The sequence below is a fragment of the Pectinophora gossypiella genome, chromosome 25 (assembly GCF_024362695.1).
Source record: "Pectinophora gossypiella chromosome 25, ilPecGoss1.1, whole genome shotgun sequence".
Lineage (NCBI taxonomy): Eukaryota > Metazoa > Arthropoda > Insecta > Lepidoptera > Gelechiidae > Pectinophora > Pectinophora gossypiella.
The window spans coordinates 8389987-8416690 of record NC_065428.1 but is presented as its reverse complement, the minus strand read 5'-3'; the positions used below and the strand labels follow the sequence as shown (position 1 = coordinate 8416690).

At 41.0% G+C, this 26704-nt stretch overlaps 2 protein-coding genes across 8 annotated transcripts in view; both read right to left on the bottom strand.

Annotated features, from left to right (window-relative positions):
- LOC126378032 (mitogen-activated protein kinase kinase kinase kinase 5) overlaps window positions 1–26704 on the bottom strand; it is a 189934-nt gene that overhangs the window by 79086 nt on the left and 84144 nt on the right. The gene's annotated exons all lie outside the window — the stretch shown is intronic.
- LOC126378056 (C2 domain-containing protein 2) overlaps window positions 1–26704 on the bottom strand; it is a 74798-nt gene that overhangs the window by 23956 nt on the left and 24138 nt on the right. For all 7 annotated transcript variants that reach the window (XR_007568031.1, XR_007568030.1, XM_050026162.1 and 4 more), the window contains exons 2-3: window positions 21573–22603; window positions 2421–2513 (exon numbers count right to left, since the gene is read on the bottom strand). Coding sequence is in view for 5 of the 7 variants with exons in the window: in XM_050026162.1 (XP_049882119.1) it covers window positions 2421–2513; window positions 21573–22202 (723 nt within the window). In the remaining 2 variants the exon portion in view is untranslated. The remainder of the gene's footprint in view (window positions 1–2420; window positions 2514–21572; window positions 22604–26704) is intronic.

Below are 26704 nucleotides of genomic sequence, written 5' to 3'. Positions count from 1 at the left end.
ACATTGTCGAAATCACTTTGTGAGACTGTCCTTTGTTTGGTAAGGACTTTTCAGGGTTGAATCACCTGATTGTCCGAAAAAGTAAGATGATTCCGTGCTTCGGAGGGCATGGTAAGCCGTTGGTCCCGGCTATTGGCCATAAAAACACCTCTACTAACCAGCATTGGAGCAGCGTGGTGGAGTATGCTCCATACCCCCTCCGGTTGATTGACGGGAGGCCTGTGCCCAGCAGTGGGACGTAATATAGGCTGTTTATGTATGTATGTACGGTCACGGGCATTAATATGTATACACTTTGGTACCATGTCACATTAACTTTTTTTGACAAATTGAACTGTAAGTCTCACTAAATGTCAAATGTGTTAGTGCGACAGAGTCCTAAAGTGGGTACATTATATTGCTCATGACTGTATATATGTTAAAAAACCCGCAATTGCTCTGCTTGGAGAACACATTGTTATGTCACGGGTTCGATTCCTAGCTCGGGCTCTAAAGCACTGAATTCGACTTAATGAGCTTGAATTCATGTTTGGGTCACAGATAATTGATATCACGTGGTTTCCTGGATTTGTGCCCGGTTAATGGCAATAGGCTCGCCCCTTATTACATGGGAGTTAAACACCCTGTCTACCCCTTTGGGGATATAGGCGTGATGCTATGTTATGTTATCACTACATAGTATAAAACAATGTCGCTTTTTCTGCACCTATATCCCTATGTACGCTTACTTATTTCTTCAAAACTACGCAACGGATTTTGATGCGGTTTTTTTTAATAGATAGAGTGATTCAAGAGGAAGGTTTATATGTATAATAACATCCATTAAATACATACATACATACATAAACTCACGCCCGTAATCCCTAATGGGGTGGGTAGAGCCACAAGTAATCAAAGACAACTTGCAGCCACTGTTGATACGATGTCGTAAGCTGGATATATGATAAACCTTATGGTGATAAGGGATCAGCCTATCGCCCATAACATTAGTCCATCATGTTAGAGGACACAATCCGTCTTTCGGTTTTTACGACACGCCCGGGAAGACAAGCAGCCGAACGTGTTCTATGTGAAAATTTGTCGCTCTGCCCACCCCTTAAGGGATTACGGGCGTGACTACATGTATGATAATATTATTAAACAACATGTCATAAACGTCATTCTCAATTAGATGGCAAATGACTTGATAGTTGTAATCTGTTTAGACCAATCCCAACATCCGGCGCGTACGCATACAAATTGACAGTTCCGTTGTTTAATAAATTCTTCTTCTAACGTATGGGTTGTGAGGTGAATTACCAACCTCATCAACCCTGATGCCAGGGTTACTATTGAGCCGCCAAAGGCCCCTGACATGGCTCATGTAACGACTACTTACTTACATTAGTAAGTGGTAACCGGGACCAACGGCTTAACGTGCCTTCCGAAGCACGGGTCATCTTACTTTTTGGGCAAACAGATGATCAGCCGGTAATGTCCTAACCAAACTAGGGATCACAAAGTGATTTTTGTGATATGTCCCCACCGGGATTCGAACCCGGGACCTCCAGATCGTGAGCCCATCGCTCAACCACTGGACCACGGAGGCCGTTAATAAATTGTATACAAGCTTTATAGTAATCTTCTTCTTCTATCGTGTGGGTTGTGAGGTGGAGTACCAACCTCATCAACCCTGGTGTCAGGGTTACTATTGAGCCGCCAAAGGCCCCTGACATGGTTCATATAACGACTACTTACTTACATTAGTAAATAGTAACCGGGACCTCGGTGGCGCAGTGGTAACCGCAGTTGGTCTGCGATTGTTGAAGTTAAGCAACTTTCGCAAAGGCCGGTCATAGGATGGGTGACCACAAAAAAAAAGTTTTCATCTCGAGCTCCTCCGTGCTTCGGAAGGCACGTTAAGCCGTTGGTCCCGGCTGCATTAGCAGTCGTTAATAACCATCAATCCGCACTGGGCCCGCGTGATGGTTTAAGGCCCGATCTCCCTATCCATCCATAGGGAAGGCTCGTGCCCCAGCAGTGGGGACGTTAATGGGCTAATGATGATGAACCGGGACCAACGGCTTAAAGTGCCTTCCGAAGCACGGATCATATTATTAGATGATAGTAATAAGAACCGCTGGCGCAAGCGTGTTCTCGAGTGGAGACCGCGTTTAGAGACGACTTGCAGAAGGTGGCTGGATGATGTGCCTGGATACGTATGGATCAGGATAGTGCTTTGTGGCGCACCTTGGAGGACTCGTAGACTGCAATGGGCTGATAATGATAAACGCGGCGATGACTTTAGTTTTTAATCTGTGGTTAACGGTGCTGGTGACACAATTATTATCTCCTGTTAATCAATTCTATTATTTAAGTTTTTATTGTGAACACTGTTTGTTGACCCTAATAAAAAGAAAATGCGTAAATTCGGTACTCACGACATCATCCTTGGAGTCACACTCGCAGAACACGTTGGTGACGCTGGGCGGGTGGCTATCCAGCGCGCGCACCAGCTCCACGCCGATACCTTGCTGGAACAACAGGAGGTTATGGTTAATATCGTGTTATATTTAAAAAATCGACGAAACTTTTCGTGAAAAGGTACATAGTGTCCTGCTCTTGCGCTTCGATTTGCTCGTCTTGGCGGGGGCACTCCCGTGCCCTCAGATACGAGTACACACATCTTAGTGTAGACACGCCATTAGTCAAAAGCTAGTCACACATCTTGTAGTGGTATGAGCATAGTATAGATAGCTATGTCCATGTACGGAGGGAGTTCAGGGATATGCGTGAAACCACGACTGATTATTTATTAGATCATAATCAAAGATTACATGACATAGCTATCAATGCTATGCTTATACCACTACAATCTTTGTCCGGCCAAGTAGTTAATGCCATCTGCGGGAAATCTACAATAAGTCACGTAAAAAAAATCCAACCTTCGGCTACTCCTCCGTCAGTTGAGGCAACCTCAAGTTTACTCCATTAAGGCATGACGTCATTCAACATCTCCATAGCATTACTACCGTTTTTCACAGGGTCCGCTCTTCTTCTATCGTGTGGGTTTTGAGGTGGAACACCAGCCTCATCAACCCTGGTGTCACGGTTATTACTAAGCCGCCAAAGGCCCCTGTGGCGCTCGCGATTTCCATAACACGACGTTATACGAACTACACATGTCATCGCTTGAATCACACGTGGGTTTCGATTCATGTTCAAGTCTCCGGTTTCGTAAAAAGGGTTCACACAAAAGATCCATTGAAACGCGGCCGTCGCCCTTCGTCTTTGCCTTACCTACTTTCATTGAAAGTGTTTTTTTTTTGTTTTGACGTAGATTTGCCGCAGATGGCATTAACTACTTGGCCGGACAAATGGGGAGCGCTGAAGGCCCCGGTACAACGTTTAAGACAACAGGCCTGAGGGTGCCCAGTTGGGCGCGAACCTCGGCTTAGGGCGTCGTCTGAGAGGAAAAATATTTGAAAGAATTCGCAAAGGCCGGTCATAGGATGGGTGACCACAAAAAAAAAGTTTTCATCTCGAGCGCCTCCGTGCTTCGGAAGGCACGTTAAGCCGTTGATCCCGGCTGCATTAGCAGTCGTTAATAACCATCAATCCGCACGCACTGGGCCCGCGTGGTGGTTTAAGGCCCAGTCTCCCTATCCATCCATAGGGAAGGCCCGTGCTCCAGCAGTGGGGACGTTAATGGGCTGATGATGATGATGAGCCGGGACCAACGGCTTAACGTGCCCTCCGAAGCACGGAATCATCTTACTTTTTCCGAAAATCAGATGATTCAAGCCTGCAAAGTCCTTTCCAAACAAAGGACAGTCTCACAAAGTGATTTCGACAAGGTCACCATCGGGAAATGAACCCGGACCTCCTGATCGTGAGCCCAACGCTCTAACTACTAGACCTCAGAGGCTGTTTTGCTTGCTGACCTTAAAAAATACGAGCGTAGTGCGGAAAGAACCAGGACCATTAGACTAAAGGTTAATTTTAAATTTAGAAGGCTAGATTAATTAAGGCATATAGATAGAATCTTTAAAAATCTTTTAATCTCTTAAATCTTGAATTTTTTTTAATGTTTTGTAAATTTGTGTGCAATAAAGTGTTTTATTATTATTATCTTTATTGAAATTAAGGTTCATCATATCCAGTTTACGACATCGTATCAACAGTGGCTGCAAGTTATCTTTGATTGTGGCTCTGCCCACCCCATTAGGGATTACGGGCGTGAGTTTATGTATGTATGTATGTAGTAACCGGGACCAAGGATTAACGTGCCTTCCGAAGCACAGATCATCTTACTTCACTTCTTTCTCTTTACTTTAGCCATTCATTTTAAAATTATCAGTTGTCAATCATTCCTTTTCGGCGGATAAGTAAAATCAATTTCAAATTCAAAAATATCTTTAATTAGTGGGTAACATAGTTACACTTTGAATCCTCAAGTTTTACATAACGAACGTCTCATCCGCTTAAAACTACTACAGCTTCTCACAACCTGTATAGCCGGGGAAAAGAAGCTGCAAGAAAAACCTCGGCACAGGGCCCTAGACATTCTTTTTTTTTTTAAATAAGCATAACATATTGTTATAAATACAATTGATTAATTTAGCTGCCTAATATCAGTTCTCAGACAGTAAATGACGGGTATAACTTAAAATAAAATTAGGTGTCTGCAGGAATCGGGGCCATCAGACACTTAAATTAAATCGATTACTAACGAAGTGCATTCAAAATGCTTCTAGGTAGGACGTTATGTGTAGGTACATACTTACGTAAATTACCTACTCTTTAACTTATTCATGATTTCAATGAATAAAAATCGATACACCGACGACATTCACGGAGCTGTTAACATGCCTACGCATTTCTTGCAGAAGATTTTTTTCTTACTGTTATTATAATGGTCTATCTATCTACTCAGCCTAACAGCCTCCGTGAATGAGGTCCGGGTTCAATTCCCGATGGGGACATTGTCGAAATCACTTTGTGAGACTGTCCTTTGTTAGGACTTTTCAGGCTTGAATCACCTGATTGTCCGGAAAAGTAAGATGATTCCGTGCTTCGGAGGGCACGTTAAGCCGTTGGTCCCGGCTATTAGCCGTAAAAACACCTCCACCAACCCGCAGTGGAGCAGCGTGGTGGAGTATGCCTGTGCCCAACAGAGGACGTATATAGGCTTTTTATGTTGACAAAAATAACAATTTCGATCACCGAATGGTATGGCTACACTTACGCCATCTATTTACGAAACTTATAAAGCGAGGGTCTCAACACCCAAGTTATGTCTGCCATTTCCTTATCCGGCGAAAAGGAAAGAGAGGTTTTTTTTCTTAATAGTCATAGTCATTTATTGATAATAATAATTACACGTCACAGATATTACAAAATTCAATGAAATTAAATATTACTACGGAATTCAATTACATTAAAATATATTATCAATTACAGGTCGTCAAAACTAAAGAATGCCTGCTCAATAAGCCATTTTAATAGGTATAGGTATTTAATAGGTATATAGGTATTTAATAGGTACTTAGATTAATGTTAAACTTGAACCACGCGTGTTGGAGTTCAAGGTGTGAGCTGAAGGTCACGCCAAAGCGTGTAATGAGCTGTGGGCCATGGTAAACGATTTCATACTTAACTGTACGGTCACGAGCATTAATATGCAGATGAGCAGATGGCTTTCATGCTATTGTGCGGAAGAGAGTTGCCTCAATAATGCGGCGTGTGCGCGGGAGCCCCAGTATAGTCCTGAAGGTGTTGTGTGACAGACCTGATTGCCCAATATGGGCATACTGGACGGACCTCCATATTATACCAGTCAAGCCGGGATATGGTGTCCGCCGGTAAAATCGGGTCTGATAAATTTATCATATTTTATTTTTGTTGCTTTTGTTTGTTTCATGTACCTGTTACTAACATTAGGTTTAAGTTACTTTGTACTTACTAACATCTATGGATTTCAAATCCGAAATAAATTATTATTCATTCATTCATTCATTAATATGTATACACTTTGGTACCGTGTCACATTAACTTTTTTGACAAAGTGAACTGTAAGTCTCACTAAATGTGAGACTAGATGTGATGATTCGTGCTTCGGAAGGCACGTTAAGCCGTTGGTCCCGGTTACTACTTACTGACGTAAGTTAGTAGTTGTTACATGAGCCATGTCAGGGACCTTTGGTGGCTCAATAGTAACTTACACCAGGGTTGATGAGGTTGGTAATTCACCTCACAACCCACATGATAGAAGAAGCGCACCCCCTTAAAACGGCGCCCGATGCGGTCGCACCGTTCGCACTGCCCTAGGGCCTCCAGTGTGTACAGTCATGAGCAATATAATGTACCCACTTTAGGACTCTGTCGCACCAACATATTTGACATTTAGTGAGACTTACAGTTCAATTTGTCAAAAAAGTTAATGTGACATAGTACCAAAGTGTATACATATTAATGCTCGTAACCGTAGTGGTGTAGAGGTGTAGTGGTCTATGTGTCGGTTGTGAGGTGGAGTACAAACCTCATCAACCCTGGTGTCAGGGTTACTATTGAGCCGCCAAAGGCCCCTGACATGGCTCATGTAACAACTACTAACTTACATCAGTACTAAGTAGTAACCGGGACCAACGGCTTAACGTGCCTTCCGAAGCACGAATCATCACATCTAGTCTCACATTTAGTGAGACTTACAGTTCAATTTGTCAAAAAAGTTAATGTGACATAGTACCAAAGTGTATACATATTAATGCTCGTAACCGTAGTGGTGTAGAGGTGTAGTGGTCTATGTGTCGGTTGTAAGGTGGAGTACGAACCTCATCAACCCTGGTGTCAGGGTTACTATTGAGCCGCCAGTAAGTAGTAACCGGGACCAACGGCTTAACGTGCCTTCCAAAGCATTTATTTTTAGCATTTTATAATTTATCTTTGACCCAGTCCTTATTAAAAAACTTGGTAACTACAAATATCTACACGTTCTCAAACCCTTAACCTTGCCTTCATCATTCAACTAGTGACACGTCTGACACGTTTTTATATAGATATTCCCCTCTGCCAATAACCCCTGAATGTCAGTTGGCAGAGAAAATAATTGTGTTGGCCGCAAGCCAGCCGGCTAGGCCCTATTGTCAATAACGTTGCTAGTTTTGGGAGTTCCCCTCGAATTTTAGGTTTAAATAATCTTTATTGTCAATAAGAATACAAATTCAGTTACTTAAGAACTTAAAAAGTAAGTACGTCCCCACTGCTGGGGCACGGGCCTTCCCTATGGATGGTTAGGGAGATCGGGCCTTAAACCACCACGCGGGCCCAGTGCGGATTGGTGGTTATTAACGACTGCTAATGCAGCCGGGACCAACGGCTTAACGTGCCTTCCGAAGCACGAAGGAGCTCGAGATGAAAACTTTTTTTTTGTGGTCACCCATCCTATGACCGGCCTTTGCGAACGTTGCTTAACTTCAACAATCGCAGACCGAGCGCGTTTACCGCTGCGCCACCGAGCTCCTATATACGTACAAAAGTATTTTGAAGGTATGTGAAAAATAATGAGTGTAACTTTAGTTCGAATGTTAGTAGTTCGATGAATGCTTATTTGGCTGAAATATTTTTCGAAACCCTTTTTAACGAATGATCATTCTTCCGAGTCAACTTTGTATCGAACCCCTCTTTTACCGACGAACGGTTGACCGAAGCATTCATCGAACAAGAAATGTGAATGATTGTTCGTTAAAAACATAATTCGAAAAATATTTCATTCGAGTCTGGCTAAGCTTGCATCATCAGTGTATTCTGAGTTTAGGCACAGATTAAAACATTGTTCGGGTACAGAATAAAAACATATAAGTATTGAGTATGCAGGTTTACATACATACATACATAAACACACGCCTATCTCCCACCGGGGTAAGCAGAGACTATTGAATTCCATTTGCTTCTATCCTGACACATTTCTCTTGCTTCCTCCCCATTCATCAATCGCTTCATACACGCACGCCGGTTCAGAGTAGATCGTACTAAACCTTTTCTAAGGACAACTCCAATTTGGTAAATGTAAGTTCTGGGTCTTCCTCTGCCAGCCCTACCATCAACTTTCGTTTTATATACCGGTTTCGCAATTCTATTATCCTTCATCCGCTCTACGTGTCCAATCTCAATCTTAGTCACTATATCGTCTTTTACACCACATCTCTATCTTATCATACTGTTTCTCACTCTATCACTCAACTCAACACCGCAGATGCTACGTACTGAAAGGAATGATTCAGATCATTATTCTGAGTTAATATCAAGTGGAATTTTCCATCAGGTGATTCAAGCAAAGTCCTTACCAAACAAATTACAGTTTCTCAAAGTGATTTCGACAATGTACCCCATCGGGAATCGAACCCGGACCTCCTAACGCTTTAACCACTATACCACGGAGGTTGTGAACCAGACATGTTGACCTAAATACGGATTTTCTACTGAGTAAGTATATCAGCCCGCAAATACGATGATGACACCTATCTATAATTTGATAAAACATAATAGTTTATCTTATACAATTGACCTGCGTGTTCGTATATGTCAGCTTTATTTATAAATCGTGATTAACGTGAAAAATATTTTGTTTGGACACTACATAGATGAACTCACGCCCGTAACACCTAATGGCGTGGGCAGACTCACAAAGTAGTTTTTAATCAAAGCCAACTTGCAGTCACTTCTTTTGATACGAGAGTAATGCTGTTATTTATGACTTTTGGCACCTTTTTTTGTTAACAAACCCTTGCAATCTTCTTATCGTGTGGGTTGTGAGGTGGATACCAACCTCATCAACCCTGGTGTCAGGGTTATTATTGAGCCGCCAAAAGCCGCTGACATGGCTCTTGTAACGACTACATACTTACATCAGTAAGTAGTAACCGGGACCTTTTTTTTTTTTTGACGTGACTTATTATAGATTTGCCGCGGATGGCATTAACTACTTGGCCGGACAAATGGGGAGCGCTGAAGGCTCTCACCCGGTACAACGTTTAAGACAACAGGCCTGAGGGTGCCCAGTTGGGCGCGAACCTCGGCTCAGGGCGTCGTCTGAGAGGAAAAATATTTGAAAGAATTAATCGACCCTAGTGGGTCGATAGCGATAAGCGCTGAATGAGGGAAATCGTCGACCACGCCGGCGGGGTCGGTATAAGTAACCGGGACCAACGGCTTAACGCAACTTCGCAATAAACAAGTTAGTTTAAATACGGTAAAATTCGGTCGTCTCAATTTATACCCACATTGAAATTAAGTAATTGAAAGAAATCAATTTTGTTTTGGTTATAAACCGTCGTAGCCCCGTTGGTAGAACACTTGCCTCTCACTTTGAGGTCGCAGGTTCGAATAATCCAACCAATGATTGTCGAATTTGTTTTCGAATTCAAGTTTGGATCATAAATGATTATCACGTGCTCAGCGGTGAAGGAAAACATCTTGAGGAATCTCACATTCCCGAGAAATGCATTTTCGGAGGTATGTGACTTAACCTGTATTGGGGCGGTTTTCCCTTCGGGGGTAGGAAGGTCAGACAGGCAGTCGCTTCTGTAAAAAACCGGACCTGTCACATTTTTAGGTTAGGTAAGCGGACCCTGTGAAAAAAACGCGATAATGCTAGGGGGATGATGAAATCAAGGTTTTGTCGAAGAAAATCATAATAGATAGTGAGTTTTCAAAAAGGCGCTTTTCTTTTATTCACTTTAAAAAGACGATGCACTTTAAAACTTACGTTACAAGTTTTGTTGTACGAAATTAACCCAATTTCACTCGACCTAACGGTAAAGATCTCGCAAGGGAAACAACAAAGAAATAAAAACGTTTAAAACTTCCACGAATTCATGCACTGCAGTAGTAACAGCCATAAAAAATGCATTTCATATGCACGAACTGGATACGTAGACCGGAGAACCCAAGAATTTACGATGTCATGGTTTAAAGTAGAAGTACTTATACCTAATTTACTTTACAGTATGATTAGCGAACTAAAACCCGAACCATAGAGTAAAGAATAATACTACGTATGCAACGGTAACTTTCCCCCCCGCACCAATTCGTATTGAGCGTCGACTTCGCCCCCTCTGGGTCTTACACATAAACAGCCTATGTACGTCCCACTGCTGGGCACAGGCCTCCCCTCAATCAACCGGAGGGGGTAAGGAGTATACTCCACCACGCTGCTCCAATGCGCGACATGAAATTCAAATGAACCTAGAAATCCAGCTAACAATCACAAAACTAGGAAACAAAGTTTGTTGACCTATGAAATCGATACCCGCCATTGCACTGCCCTTACCAAAAACGCGGGAAAATAGGTCGCAGCGGGAATTTTAAAATTAGAACACGGATCTCGCCTAAATCTGTTCTCAGTTACGATATTACGTTATAAATAACGATTAACGCGTTATAAATAGCGTTATGAGATGTTAGTTCCGCTTTCTTTGATTTCCGATTTATTAATTACCGCATTAATTGAATTTATTATGATTTTCTTTGCAAGAATTTGTGTTTAATTACGTGGTGTATGTTTGAAACTATAACAACATGTCTTTAGAATACTTTCAGCTGCTTATCTTCCCGGGCGTGTCGTAAAAACCGACGGAGTGTTTGTGTTAAGGTCCGTCAAGCGTAAGTTATATAGAATGACATAAATATCTCTTGTCTCATTTGTGCTAGGCGATGCATTATAAGTATCTCTGTCCTGTTGTTGTTATTGTTATGTAGGTATAAATAGGTACCAACCAGGAAGTCATTAAATATTCCTCATTTTCGTTAGTTGTATGTACATAAGTAATAATATGTTGTGTTTTGTTATGTGTTTACTTTGAGGTCGCAGGCTCGAATCCAGCACAGGCCTAAAACAATGATTGTCGAATTTCTTTTCGACTTCATTTTTGGATCATAAATGATTATCACGTGCTCAGCGGTGAAGGAAAACATCGTGAGGAAACCCATATTCCCGAGAAATGTATTTTCGAAGGTACGTGACCTAGGGGCTGGTTTTCCCTTTGCGGGTTGGAAGGTCAGACAGGTAGTCGCTTCTGTACAAAACCTATCACTATCTAGTTAGTTCATCTTACGATGCAATATACCTCTGACTACCCCAGTTGGGATATAGTCGTGAGCTTATGTTGGTATTACAGGAGTAAATTCAGTATGTTATCAACTAACGTAGTTAGTTTACTGCAACAAGCAGTTATGTAACGAACCTGCGCAGGCGCCGGTGGGTCGTTATCACGCCGCACGCACATTGTACAACTACTTAGGTACCTGTATGTATCATTGTCACTTATGTAATGTTTCATTGAAGCTAATATCTATACTTGGAGGTTCATTACTACATACTACAAATATGTTTACACTTTGAAACCGTGTCACATTAACTTTTTTGACAAATTAAACCGTAAGTCTCATTAAACGTCAAATATGATAGTGCGACAGGGTTCTAAAGTGGGTACATGATATTGCTAATGACTGTACTTACGTTTATTTAAAAAAAAAACTCATGTCTGTAATCCATAATGGGGTGAGTAGCGCTACAAATTAGAAGACAACTTGCATATATTATAACATATTGCAGTATCACGCCTGTATACCCGATGGGGCAGAGATGTAGTATATACATACACCCACTCGTAACCAGCTATGTGTAACCCTCATGTAATAGGGGGCAAGCCTATTGCCATTAACCGGACACAAATCCTGGAAACCACGTGATATCAATTCATCATCATCATCATCAGCCCATTAACGTCCCCACTGCTGGGGCACGGGCCTTCCCTATGGATGGATAGGAAGATCGGGCCTTAAACCATCACGCGGGCCCAGTGCGGATTGATGGTTATTATTACGAAACTATTATATAGGAAATCAAATTCAGTGGTTTAAAGCTAGAGACGGGATTCGAACCCGGGACACTAAAATCTAAGTCATGCGTTCTCGGAACAAGACTATCACGGATTAGGTAGGTAGAGTCAATAATAACCCTAGTGTCAAGATTGATGAGGTCGGTCATCCACCTAACAACCCTAGAAGATGAAATTGGAGCATTATCTCGGCTTATCACGGTTGCAGTAATCTAATCTGACGCGTTATGTATGACGCGTACGCCTCTGGTATGTGGGGCGCACGCGCACGTGGTTTTGTTTGAGCGCAACAGAATTAGGCACTCTTACTTCACTGTATAAAGATACAGGTGCTGTCATAGAACAAGGAAGTATAGAAAGGCAACTCTCCGCTCCCCACCAGCGGCTGAGCTATATTTACCTCACCCCCTCGGTCTTATCTTTAGTCTACAACTGCACGGCCGTCGATGTTTATTTTTTTAAATGTGAAAAACATAACTAGTGCATGAAAAAAATAATAAAATTAGTATTTTCAATAATTTTTCGTTTAAAAATATAAAAAACTACATTCAAAAACACCTTACCTCTGGGTAAGAATCGTAACGAATACTGAGGGAGATGAGTCAGACCATGATTCATTCTGAGTTGATATTAAGTGGTTATTTTTTTAATTATTTTCTGTTCCATACTTTTGCGATGGAAAATTCCACTTGATATCAACTCAGAATTATGGTTTGAATCACCCTCAAATATGTCAGTCAGTCAGTTTCTCCTTTTATATATTTAGATTATTTATTCTATGCATCAGTGAACAATGTTCCTATCTACCTACTATTCTGATATGGGCAGGAATAAAGTGAAGTAACCTAAGTACAGACTTTCCACAATATTGAGATTTTTTCATTTTGTATTTTTTTTTGTGTCGCGAGCTGATTGGCTGCCTCTATGGCTAGAGTAATCGGGTCGTCGTGAATAATATTGAGAGGCACGTGTATTAGTGGGTCTATTTGAGACTTCCACGAGACTTCTAATTTCGTATTCCTAGACATTAAAAAAAGTCTTTCGTAAAACGTTTCGAAATAGCCTGGGAGTCTATCACAGTGTTTAAAAAGATTATTCATAGTTTTGACGGATGATTCAGAGTTGAATACGTTTGAGACAGAATTGGCATCGCCTCCGTATAGTTACCTACACGTAAACATAGAATAAACAGTAGTACGTACTAAGTACAGAAGGGACACTCCGCATCGGTACGAACTTGGATTGCCTATGCCCTGAAATCCACATAACATAAACATAAGCTTTTGAACTAAGTACCCATACCTCACCGAACAGTGACATATTGTAGATGTGCCGCAGATGGCATTAACTACTTTGCCGGACAAATGGGGAGAGCTGAAGGCTCTCACCCGGTACAACGTTTAAGACAACAGCCTGAGGGTGCCCAGTTGGGCGCGAACCTCGGCTCAGGGCGTCGTCTAAGAGGAAAAATATTTGAAAGAATTAATCGACCCTAGTGGGTCGATAGCGATAAGCGCTGAATGAGGGAAATCGTCGTCCACGCCGACGGGGTCGGTATCGGGGTCCTGAAGTGTTTCGTGTCGCGAGCTGATTGGCTGCCTCTATGGCTAGCCCGCATTGGAGCAGCGTGGTGGAGTATGCTCCATACCCCCTCCGGTTGATTGAGGGGAGGCCTGTGCCCAGCAGTGGGACGTATATAGGCTGTTTATGTATGTTATGGCTAGAGTAATCGGGTCGACGGGATCGTATATTACGTTATTCGGACGCCGATACTTTTCAGTACCGTCCCTAAGCGGAATGTATTTGGAAGCCGGTATACCGTACCACAGCGACTAATAAAAGAAAAGACACTAAGTTGTGATCAAGAACAACTGTAATGATTTTAGGTTAATGTCCAAGGGCGAGGGGTCAGCTAATCGATTTGTGCTCAATAATTAACACGTATTGGACTGCCCAATGTCGGAGCGATGAACCCTGTAAAGATGTGATCTACGAAATATATTGAAAGGAAGTTATTTCACATGCATACATCAACATAAATAATAAAAATGAAATAATGTTTATTGTGATAATAAACATTAAATAACATACATACATACATACATAAACTCACGCCTATTTCCCACCGGGGTAAGCAGAGACTATAGAATTCCATTTGCTTCGATCCTGACACACTTCTCTTGCTTCCTCCACATTCATCAATCGCTTCATACACGCACGCCGGTTCAGAGTAGATCGTATTGAACCTTTTCTAAGGACATCTCCAATTTGGTCATCATAAGTCCTTCTCGGTCTTCCTCTGCCAGCCCTACCATCAACTTTCGCTTTATATACCGCTTTTGCAATCCTATTATCCTTCATCCGCTCTACGTGTCCAAACCAACCTAACATTCCCTTCTCAATCCTAGTCACTATATCGTCACATTAAATAACACAATTATAAAAATAGTTTTCCATCACAAAAGGTAGCAGCATATACCGAGATGAAATATCTCGACGCTGCAGCGTGTTATTCTATGGCTGCGGTGATCGCTATAACCGCAGTCACGGATGAAGACCGTTCCGTTCTGCTGGAGACGAAGCCAAGCGGACAGGAAGATATCGCGGAACGGTTTCTATGAATGGAATTGTTGTTTGTTGTTTGTCCAATTTTATGCAGAAATTCCCGACCCAATAACCCGACCGAATTAAGTTGCCAAAACGGAGATGCGTATTTGATTCGCCCGTGTTATTCATACTCTTCTATCGTGTGGTTTATAAGGTGGATTACCAATCTCATCAACTCTGGCGCCAGGGTTACTGTTGAGCCGCCAAATCAATGGAAATAGAGAAAGGGGTAGACCTAGGAGAACATTTATGAAACAAAAGAGAAGGTGGAGGTCGTGTCATATCAGGAGTTGAAGGATTTGGAAGGAGAGAGGAATATCGATTACTTCACCGACAAGAGCGCAGCTCTTAAATAAAGAGAGAGAAAGAGTTTAAAATAAAATTAGGAAGTGTCTGCGGGAATCAGGGCCATTGTATAACACCAGCATACGATTAGGGTCCGTGCCAACTTGTGGTTACTTCCCGCGTTTATTGTTTATTTACTGTCACTATTTCAAGACCACAATGCCTTTGTAAAAACATTTGCCAAGTGCTAAGGACTTTATAGGCCGACGCTATTCATAACATAACATATAAAAGCTTACGACTATATCTTAATTTGGGTAGTCAGAAGTACAATCGAAGAGCAAAAATTCAGTCACTGAGCCCAGCGAATTATGTGAAATTCTTTGTACAAATATAATGCCTTATGGCAAATATCGATATATATTTTTAATCATAGGGATATTTTCCGCACTAACAATGGTGTGATAAAAGGTGTTGTATTGTTAGCGGTGTGACAAACAAGAATAAAATCTCTGTTTGTCATACTGGTGTGACAACCTGGTGTGACCACGAGTCCGGAGGGGAAATTATGAACCATTAGTTGTCATAATTATAAAATTTATGTTTTTGTAGGTGTTTTTGGTCTATTACAGAAACGACATGTAACCAGAAGGTCTTAAGTGCAACCAGTTAATTCATTACTTTGCAAGAAACTGATTGGACTTTTGCAGCTATCATACATCCATCGCTAGATGAACTAAGTACCCAGAATTCACCAAGCCTTCTGTTATAACAACGTAATAGGTTGTGAGCCGTATCGTCGTCTATAGATAATGGTAGAGCCAATTGTCTGACCTTCCAACCCGCAAAGGGAAATCCAGCCCAATACAGGTTAGGCCACATGCATCCGAAACGCATTTCTCGGGAATGTGGGTTTCTCCACAATGTTTTCCTTCACCGCTGAGCACGTGATAAACATTTAAGATCCAAATATGAATTCGAAAACAAATTCTATAATCATTGGTTTAGGCCCGTGTTGGGATTCGACCTGTGACCTCACAGTGAGAGTGAAGCGTCCTTCCGACGGTGCTACCACGGCTCACACAAATGCGTATTGTGACAGATTGACAATGTCACATCGCATAAGCAAACACCGCAACCAGAGAGTTCTGGTATGTCCCCGTAATCCATCTTTCTCTTCTCTGACGCATAACATAGTCCTTTCAAAAGAAAACTATACTTACTAGAAGGTTCCACCCGAGATTATTATTTATTTTTAACTCAATATTAATTATTTTTTCATTTTAATAAATATGATTTTAATTTTAAGTTTTGATTTTAATAACTTTTTAACTTTATTTCGTTATTATTTTTTTCATTGTAATAACTTTTAATTTTAATATTATGGGACATAATTATATCTTACAATATGGGTACCTACCTGAAATAAATGCATTTTATTTTATTTTTTTTATATTTCTTTTATTCGGGAAAAGAATCGACTATTCTGGTGACTGAGACCATAGGGTAAATAAAGAGCGGGAAGAGAAGGAGAGCCAGTTCAGTTTCCAAAGCGGTCGAAGCAAGAAGAAGAAATGAAAAAGTGAAAGTGGAGGACAAGTGAGGCTTCTATGCTGTTCTGGGAGCAAATAAAAAACATAGAACACGTTCAGCTGCTTGTCTTCCCGGGCATGTCGTAAAAACCGACAGAGGGATTGTGTCCTCTAACATGATGGACTAATGTTATGGGCGATAGGCTGATCCCTTATCACCATAAAGTTCATCATATCCAGCTTAGGATTTCGTATCAATAGTGGCTGCAAGTTGTCTTTGATTACTTGTGGCTCTGCCCGCCCCATTAGGGATTACGGGCGTGAGTTTATGTATGTATGTATGAAGGACAGTGTTTCAAGCAGTGTTAACCGCAGTGTTCGTGCAGTGCTAGTGTAGTGTTTTGTGCTGTGTTCGAGTGTCGCGAAATAAAGTGAAGTGACGGTGACGGAGCTATACCGCGAAGCCCTGTGCGGAACTTGGACTCATTGAGTTTCCTTCCAATCCTGAAACCCACTTACGTTATAACAGTATTTAAATATCGAAAATCCGAACTAATAAATCTAATAAAACATTTAATGAATCAATAAGATGCCATCTAAGGCCGAACTGATGATTTGGCAACAAATATATCTGTTAACGACGGCCTCTTTGGTCGTCCTTAGTTTTGTTTCTTTTATATTATATATTGTCATACTTGTACGTTCTGTTGTTTTTTAAAAATGTCAATGTCAATGTGTTTCTTTTGGTTGCAATAAATCAGTTCAAAAATGTTTTTGCTTTCGTGATATTTTTTACCGTACGCGCTCTCAATAATATCTTTACATGGCATCATTGCACTCTGGGGTGGTTAGTTATGATGTATTGTGATGTGTAGATGTAATTAAACCTGCGTTGTAAGATGTTAACATCCCGCTCAGGGACGGTACTGAAAAGTATCGGCGTTCGAAGGATGTTATATACGATCCCGACGATCCGATTACTCTAGTCATAGCAGCCAATCAGCTCGCGACACCAAACACTTCAAAACCTCGATACCGACCCCGCCAGCGTGGTTGACGATTAGGGTCGATTAATTCTTTCAAATATTCTTCCTCTCAGACGACACCCTGAGACGAGATTCGACACCCTGAGACCCTCAGGCCTGTTGTCTTAACATTTTGTACCGGGTGAGAGCCCTCAGCGCTCCCCATTTGTCCGGCCAAGTAGATATTGCCTTCCCCTACTCCGTCCTCAGTTGGCGACCTCAAGGCTTTCCTCGAACTTATCTCAAAATCGGTATTTTTAGACGGCGCCCCAACCCTAACTCGAGTTTACTCCAGTAAGGCATGACGTCATTCAACACCTCCCTAGCATTATCCCGTTTTTCACAGGGTCCGCTTACCAAACCTGAAGATTGGACAAGTAAGGTTTTTACAGAAGCGACTGCCTGTCTGACCTAACCCGCTACCAACACAAGATCCACACTACGGAAAAACCATTAATAATGTTTAAGAATGTTGGCTTTTAATGCCTTTTTAAAGATATTTAGAGTTTTAGTATTTTTAACCTCAATGGGTAGATAGTTATAAAGGGTTATAAAGTAGATGGTTATAATTTTTTTACAACACTTTGCTGAATACTTTTAGCTTTGATCCCAAAATCCCAATAGAGATAACGCGTGGCTTTTCGGCGGGAAACGGGAACGGGACAGTTGCTTTCTTCATTGAGTAATCTAAATAATTAATACGAAGTGGTGTTTTGTGGTTAATGATCGCATTAAGTTAGTCGGAAGACATTCGCGAGTGTTATTATATTGGAGTATTCAATAAACAAAGTGTATCTGCCTATTTTCGCTTCGTGCCAAGAAGCCGCTTCATAACTCAAAAGTTTATGCGGACTTTTGAGTTAATTCGTTTGGGGTTCGGAGTAGGAGTCTACTCCGAGAGTGGGGTCTTAGGTTTCATCATCATCACCTTTCATCATTTCATTAATCATCAAGAAAAAAAATACGTCAGACATGGCTGTATGGGCATAGTTCCCTTTGCCTTACCCTTCGGGGAAAACCAAAACAAAAAAAAAAAGAGATAACGCGTGTGAGTTTATGTATGTAAGTATGACATCATACTCGACTCGGGTTCACAGAATATAAACCGTTCATAGCTTTGATTCCTTGACCTATAAACACATGTTGTTTTCAGCCGCTGAAACTTTCAGGAATACGTTGTTATTAAGCGGATATGTTTCATCATTCAATCATCTCGTCAGCATTATCCCGTTTTTCACAGGGTCCGCTTACCTAACCTGAAGATTAGACAGGTCCGGTTTTTTACATAAGCGACTGCCTGTCTGACCTTCAACCCGCGAAGGGAAAACCAGCCCAATACAGGTTAAGGTTAGATCACATACCGCCGAATGCATTTCTCGGGAATGTGAGTTTCCTCACAATGTTTTCCTTCACCGCTGAGCACGTGATAATCATTTATGATCCAAACATGAATTTGATAACAAATTCGACAATCATTGGTTGAGGCCTGTGCTGGATACGAACTTGCGTCCTCAAAGTGAGAGGCAAGCGTTCTACCAACTGGGCTACCTCGCCTCGGCATGTAAAACTATATGTCTGAATGTGTTAAATTTTAAACAATGGAGGTCCTTAGAAATGGTTTTGTACGATCTACTCTGAACCGGCGTGCGTGTATGAAACGATTGATGAATGTGGAGGAAGCAAGACAAGTGTGTCAGGATCGAAGCAAATGGAATTCCGTAGTCTCTGCTCACCCCGGTGGGAAATAGGCGTGAGTTTATGTATGTAATGTTTATATGTATCAATGTATGTTGAAATTGAAAGAAACATTGTATGAGCCACTTCACCCGTTTCGAAAAGTTCAATGACTTTTGATCTTTGTGTAGTCAAATGTCTTCTTATTATAACATCAGCATGAAGAATTACTATCACACGTGAAATACAACTATAAAATGAGGACTTTACGGTTCAAATTCCTATGGAAACTATCGGCATTTCCTGAAAAAACGATGAGAATTTATATTTGTGTTCGAAAAAGTTTTAAAGTTATTTTGAACTTTGTTACGTTGAAATAAATCGGAAGAATTAGAAAGACAGATAGAGACTCGAAGCTTTTAAAAAAAAATAGGTGTTCATTGGTTCAAAAGCAGTCGGTCCCTGCTCGATACATGAGCCATGTCAGAGGTTCATACATGGTTTAGTGATACCGTAATGAAAACTTTGAGGCCTGATTCAGACCATGATTCTGAGTTGATATAAAGTGGCATTTTCCGTCGCAAAACTATTGAACTGAAAATAATTTAAAAAACATTAATAAAAATCAGAATTTTCCGAGAGGAAATTCCACTTGATATCAACTCAGAATCATGGTTACGATGTCACTATGTAAACATGTTGTGAGAAGCTGCAGTAATTTTAGGCCGATGCGTTTCGACCAAAAATATTTATGTAAAAATTTACTATTCACGACTATGTTACCAATTGAATAAGGATATATGGTTTGACTTTCGTCATAGAATAAGAAATAATATAATATATTAAAGGAAATAAATAATATTTATAATAGAATAAGAACTGATACTACGTATAGAACGGCAACGACTATACTTACTTACATCAGTAAGTAGTAACCGGGACCAACTACTTAACGTGCCTTCCGAAGCACGGATCATCTTTCTTTTGGACAATCAGGTGATCAGCCTGTGATGTGCCCAAAGTAGGGATCACAAAGTGATTTTCGTGATGTGTCCTACCGGGATTTGAAACCGGGACCTCCGGATCGTGAGCCCAACGCTCAAACCACTGGACCACAGAAGCCGTTAAACAACCGGAGGGCATTTAACGAGACTTAATACAGACTGAGATTTAATTTGTCAAAAAAGTTAATGTGACATGGTTTCAAAGTGTACTTATACATATTAGTACATGTGACCGTACCTATCTGGGGGGTTAAAATGGCCGCATCGACGCAAGTCATCTAAGAAAGCAATATTGTAATTTGACATTTGCGCTATAAAAGCAAGTGCGCAATGCAAGCAACTGTCAAATAGCAATATTGCTTTCTTAGATGAAATGCTTCGATGTGGCCATTTTAAGCCCTCTGATTTTCAACTGAGAACGAATGTTCCGCCAAACGCAAACGTCCTTTGTTATTTAAAATATCTTTTGCATCATCCATCACCTTGATTTTATGAGCAGTCAAAATTTAATGCTCAAAAGCATGTAAGTAGTTGTTTTACGTTACCAATAAAGATTTGTATTTGTACCCGTAACTGTGGCATAGCATCTGTTATACCGTTGCCATAATTAAACCAACTCCATTGGCTAATTCAATTGGCTATACCTACAGGTTGTAAGAAGCTGCGGCTTTTTGGCGGGAAACGGGAACGGGACAGTTGCTTTCTTCATTGAATGATCTAAATAATTAATACGAAGTGGTGTTTTGTGGTTAATGATCGCATTAAGTTAGTCGGAAGACATTCGCGAGTGTTATTATATTGGAGTATTCAAGGAACAAAGTGTATCTGCCTATTTTCGTTTCGTGCCAGGAAGCCGCTTCATAACTCGAAAGTTTATGCGGACTTTTGAGTTAATTCGTTTGGGGTTCGGAGTAGGAGTCTACTCCGAGGGTGGGGGCTTAGGTTTCATCATCATCACCTTTCATCATTTCATTATTCATCAAGAAAAAAAATACGTAAGACATGGCTGTATGGGCATAGTTCCCTTTGCCTTACCCTTCGGGGAAAACCAAAACAAAAAAAAAAAAATTGTAAGAAGCTGCAGTAGTCTTAGGCGGAAGAGAGGTTCAAGAAAAAATATATTTATGTAAAAAATTGATGATTCAAGTTTCAAAGTGTAAGTTACCTAATGAACAAAGATATTTTTGAAATTGAGTTTATGCATACGTCACACTACGGCTTCTGTGAATAGGTACATTTCTAATTGAATTATTTAAAAATTAATTAAAAAAAAACTTTTTGTTTGTTAGTTAATTCAAATGCAAGTTCAAAACTATCTTTATTCAATAGGTAACATAGTTACACTTTGAATCGTCATTTTTTACATAACGAACGTCTCATCCGCCTAAAACTACTGCAGCTCCACACAACCTGTACAGCCAGGGAAAAAAAGCTACAAGAAAAACCTCGGCACAGGGCCCTTACTCATAAAATCTATAGTATCTGCTTACCCAAACCCCTTACCCTGGGAAATAGGCGTGAGTGTACGTATGGTTATGTTATTAAAAAAAAAAGAGCTAAACTCACCTCCTCGACGGATTTCTTGGCGAACTCGTTCATGGACACAATCCATTGCTGCACTAGCTCATTCACAATAACCAAATCATTATATAACCACGTCAATAGATCGTTAACCCACTGGACACTAGGGGCGTCAGGTCCGGTGCAGGTGGGGATGACTATGCTCTGGTGCTTCTTAGTCGTCAGCTGTTCAGGACCTGGAGACATGCGGCCCATTCGTCGCTTATTCGCCGGAGAAGGGGGCACGTAACCCGCGGGCTTCGCTGGCGGCTTATAGTTGAACGAAGCACTCTTGACCTTAGCAGACGTAGCCAGCACAGTATCAGCACTGTTAATGATTTCGTTCGCGGTGGATTTCTTCGCTTCCTCCGTCGTTTTCGGCTTCTCCACCTCCGCTGGTTTCTTCCCGAAGCGGGAGTAGGCCCATTTGGCTATGCCAAGCAGCACGATGGAGAAGAGAATCCATATGAAGATCAGCATGACTAGGTTGTCCATGGCTGTGTCCATATAGTCGAAGCTGCAGATGAGGTCGTCGACGGCTTCGGCGAGGTCAGCCATAGTTTTCCATGTTTGTCGCCACCACGGGGCGGTCTGTCCGCCCGCCGCACTCTCGCCCACTGACTCTGGGCCACCCATTTTTTTTCTATTTTGAATCGTCTATTTTCGGACGCAGCTATCTATCCCTTTCCAACTCTATGGCTCTCGCGCGCCGTTTGAATGTTCGCGCGGAATTTAAATTTGAAATGAAGTGTTTTGTTTTTCGAATTCACGCGTTCTAAATTTTGAATTTATTTTATAATTTAGACGTAATAAATTATTTTTTTGTTTATTAGCGCGTTATACAAATTATTTAATTGTTTATTTAGCGCGTTGCAAATTAAGAATTTAATTTATTAAATTGTTTTTTTTATTTAATTTATTGTTTATTTATTAATTAGTGAACACATGTTATTATTAGTCTGGTTAAGGCTCGTTCGTTCGTATCCTATCGTGGTGTCTGTCGTGTTATCATTGTGTCTTCATTTGCTGTTCGAATCCTGTAACAAGAAAATAATACTGTTTAACACTTTTATTAACGACTTCCGTGGTCCAGTGGTTGAGCATTGGGCTCACAATCCGGATTAGTTTGGTTAGGACATTACAGGCTGATCACCTGATTATCCGAAAGTACGATGATCCGTGCTTCGGAAGGCACGTTAAGCCGTCGGTTCCGGTAACTACTTACTGATGTAAGTACGTAGTCGTTACATGAGCCATGTCAGGGGCTTTGGCGGCTCAATAATGACCCTGACACCAGGGTTGATGAGGTTGGTATTCCACCTCACAACCCACACGATAGAAGATGCAGCCACTTTTCGTACAAAGTCCTCAGATGATATTATATGATATGATAAACCGCTGGAAACTATTACATCCATTTCTGGAGAGCCTTTCGGCTCTGCCCACCCTAATATGGAATGTGTTCGCGAGTATAATGATGTACCTAGATGTTTCCTGGATTTTGGAAAAATATAAAATTCTAAACTTCAAAAATTCTAAAATTCATAATTCAAAAATTTATAAATTCAAATTCAAAATGGCGAGGAGTGGGTGCATACAGGGTGTTAGTGACATCGTAACGAAAACTTTGAGGGGGATCCAGACCATGATCCTGAGTTAATATCAAGTGGAATTTTACGTCGAAAAAGTGTGAAACTAAAAAAAAATAAAAAAAAAACAAAACAAATTCATGAATTATGCGACGGAAAATGCCACTTCATATTAACTCAGAATCATGGTCTGAATCATCCCCCTGAGTTTTGGTACGATGTCACTAACCGTGTATACTCTGCCCACCCCTTCGGGGATTCCGGCGTGATGCTATGTGTTATGTTATAATGTATGACTATAATTAGCATATAGATGGCAACCTTGTCATACATGCATCTGATCAATCGACTATGACCAATAGACCATACAAAGTTGAAACAATTGTGGCCATAACCATACAATCGTTGTTGGGACCATTAGACCATTGCCAATGATTAACGAGTACACTCACGTCCACAGTCCCTAGTGGAGTGGGTAGACAAGCTATTAAATCCCTTTTTCGTGTCGGACCCCGATAACGACCCCGCCGGCGTGGTCGACGACTTCCCTCAATCAGCGCTTATCGCTATCGACCCACTAGGGTCGATTAATTCTTTCAAATATTTTTCCTCTCAGACGACGCCCTGAGCCGAGGTTCGCGCCCAACTTGGCACCCGTGTTATCTGCCCGTTGTCTTAAACATTGTACCGGGTGAGAGCCCTCAGCATTTGTCCTGCCAAGTAGTTAATGCCAACTGCGGCAAATGTACAATAAGTCACGTCAAAAAAAAAACCTCTTTCGTTTCGATGACAAATCATCACCCTAACGTTATTAGACGATTTGACGGGTCCGGTTTTTTACAGAAGAAAGAAGATGATATTGCGAAGTCTTCTTCTATCGTACGGGTTGTGAGGTAGAGTACCAACCTCATCAACCCTGGTGTCAGGGTTACTATTGAGCCGCCAAAGGCTCCTGACATGACTCATGTAACGACTACTTACTTACATCAGTAAGTAGTAACCGGGACCAACGGCTAAACCTGTCTTCCGAAGCACGGATCATCTTACTTTCGGACAATCTGGTGATCAGCCAGTAATGTCCTAACCAAACTAGTGACCACAAAGTAATTTTTGTGATATTTCCCCACCAGGAATCGAACCCGGGACCTCCGGATCGTCAGCACAAAGGTCGTCTGCGAAGTGAGCCACGCGTCAGGCAAACAAATATAATGTAATATTTCTTCTGATGTCGGCGTGATTCAGTCTGAGCCTCGAATGTCGGGTGAGTCAGCCTGGATTTCGATCTATGTCTAGACATGACCTCATTACTTATAGACTTTCGCAAAACCATGGCGTCGTTAAATAGGTCACGCGAATATCCATAAATGCGAAGGTAACTCTGTTACGAAAATGTTCGCATCGAAAATGTTCAAAATCATCATCATCAGACAATCAGGTCTGAAATCCGAAAGTAAGATGATCCGTCCTTCGGAAGGCACGTTAATCGGTCCCGGTTACTACTTACTGACGTAAGTATGTAGTCGTTACATGAGCCATGTCAGGGGCCTTTGGCGGCTCAGTAATAACCCCGACACCAGGTTTGATGAGGTTGGTATTCCACCTCGCAACCCACATGATAGAAGTAGATATAATTATTAATACTAAGTACGGTCACGAGCATTAAAATGTATTGTATACACTTTGGTACCATGTCACATTATCTTTTTTGACAAATTGAACAGTAAGTCTCACTAAATGTCAAATATGTTAGTGCGACAGAGTCCTTAAGTGGGTACATGATATTGCTCATAACTGTACCTATTCTACATTTGTATTTTTTTTTTTATTTGGAATTCCGTGTTATCTGCCTGCCACAACTAGAATAAGTATGATTTTATGTAAGCAGGTATATCTATATTTAACACCATGATTCATACTAACATGAACTTGTATTATTTCCGACGTTAAAAACTAGTACAAATGTTTATTGAGTGAATAAATAAATCGAATAGAGCGATGATTCCACCACTTGCGAGTTCAGAGAGATTCAAAAGGCTACATCGAAGCTGTTGGCAACATCCAACAAATTATATTTTTTTACATTTTATACATAAAAATGGCAATACTTTTTTCAAATCAAATCAAATCAAATATACTTTATTAACTACAACTACACTAGAACTACATTTAAACAATCAGACATAACACATGAATACAGTACAATTTGGGCGGCCTTATTGCTCTAGGGCGGTTTTTTCCTTCTTCTACGTTCAACGTACTGTGAATAACGTACAATATAATTGTGTGTGTCTAATTATTTAATAAAAGAACTTGGTCAACTCAAAGTCGTTGTATTCTTTACCATCCTCTACACATCAGGCAGAGCACAACATCTGTGTGCGACAGAAGCAATTCATCGAAATAAGCAATATTGCAATTTGACATTTGTTTGCATTGCACAATTACTTTTATATGCGCAATCACATTGAATTTGACTTTTAAAAAAGGCACTTAGGTATGTGGTTTTCATTATAAAATTCAAATTCAAAATATGTATTTTGGAAACTAGTCCATATTATGTTAGTAACAGAAAGCTTAACCTAACTGAGCTTAACTATAAGAGTTATGATTAATTATTTTAGATTATTATAGGCATTTGCTAGCGTGATCCATCCTAGACCACATCGTCACTTACTATCAGGTGAGATTGTGGTCACACGCGAATCTATTTTATTTAAAAAAAAATACGGCTCACCACCATGATGTTGGTAAAACAGAAAGCTCGGTGAGGTGTGGATACTTAGTTCATCTTGCGATGAATGTTACCTCATAGTCGTGCGCTTATAAATGTTCCTTGTATTTTTTTGACCTGACTTATTTTACTTTAGGTCCAAATGACATTACCCACTTGGCCGAACTTGTTTAGTAAACATATTAAATATGTACATAATGTGTGTTGAGGAGCTCGGTGGCGCAGCGGTTAACGCGCTCGGTCTGCGATTGTTGAAGTAAAGCAACTTTCGCAAAGGCCGGTCATAGGATGGGTGACCACAAAAAAAAAGTTTTCATCTCGAGCTCCTCCGTGCTTCGGACGGCACGTTAAGCCGTTGGTCCCGGCTGCATTAGCAGTCGTTAATAACCACCAATCCGCACTGGGCCCGCGTGGTGGTTTAAGGCCCGATCTCCTTATCCATCCATAGGGAAGGCCCGCGCCCCAGCAGTGGGGACTTTAATGGGCTGGTGATGAATGAATGACATAATGTTCACTAGATAGTAGTCGTTACAGTATATGAGCCATGTCAGGGGCCTTTGGCGGCTCAATAGTAACCCTGACACCAGGGTTGATGAGGTTGGTAATCTACCTCACAACCCACACGAGAAAAAAGACTAGGTAGATATAACAATGAACAAAATCCACAACCCATGTTAAACGAAGTCTAACATTTTCGACCATATCCATTACCAGCAAACTAGTAGGTACTGTGAAGGTGAACTAACGACCGCATTAATCACATGGCCTAAGGCCACAATCAGTGATGTGTCATCAGAATATTCCCACTTTGGGAACAT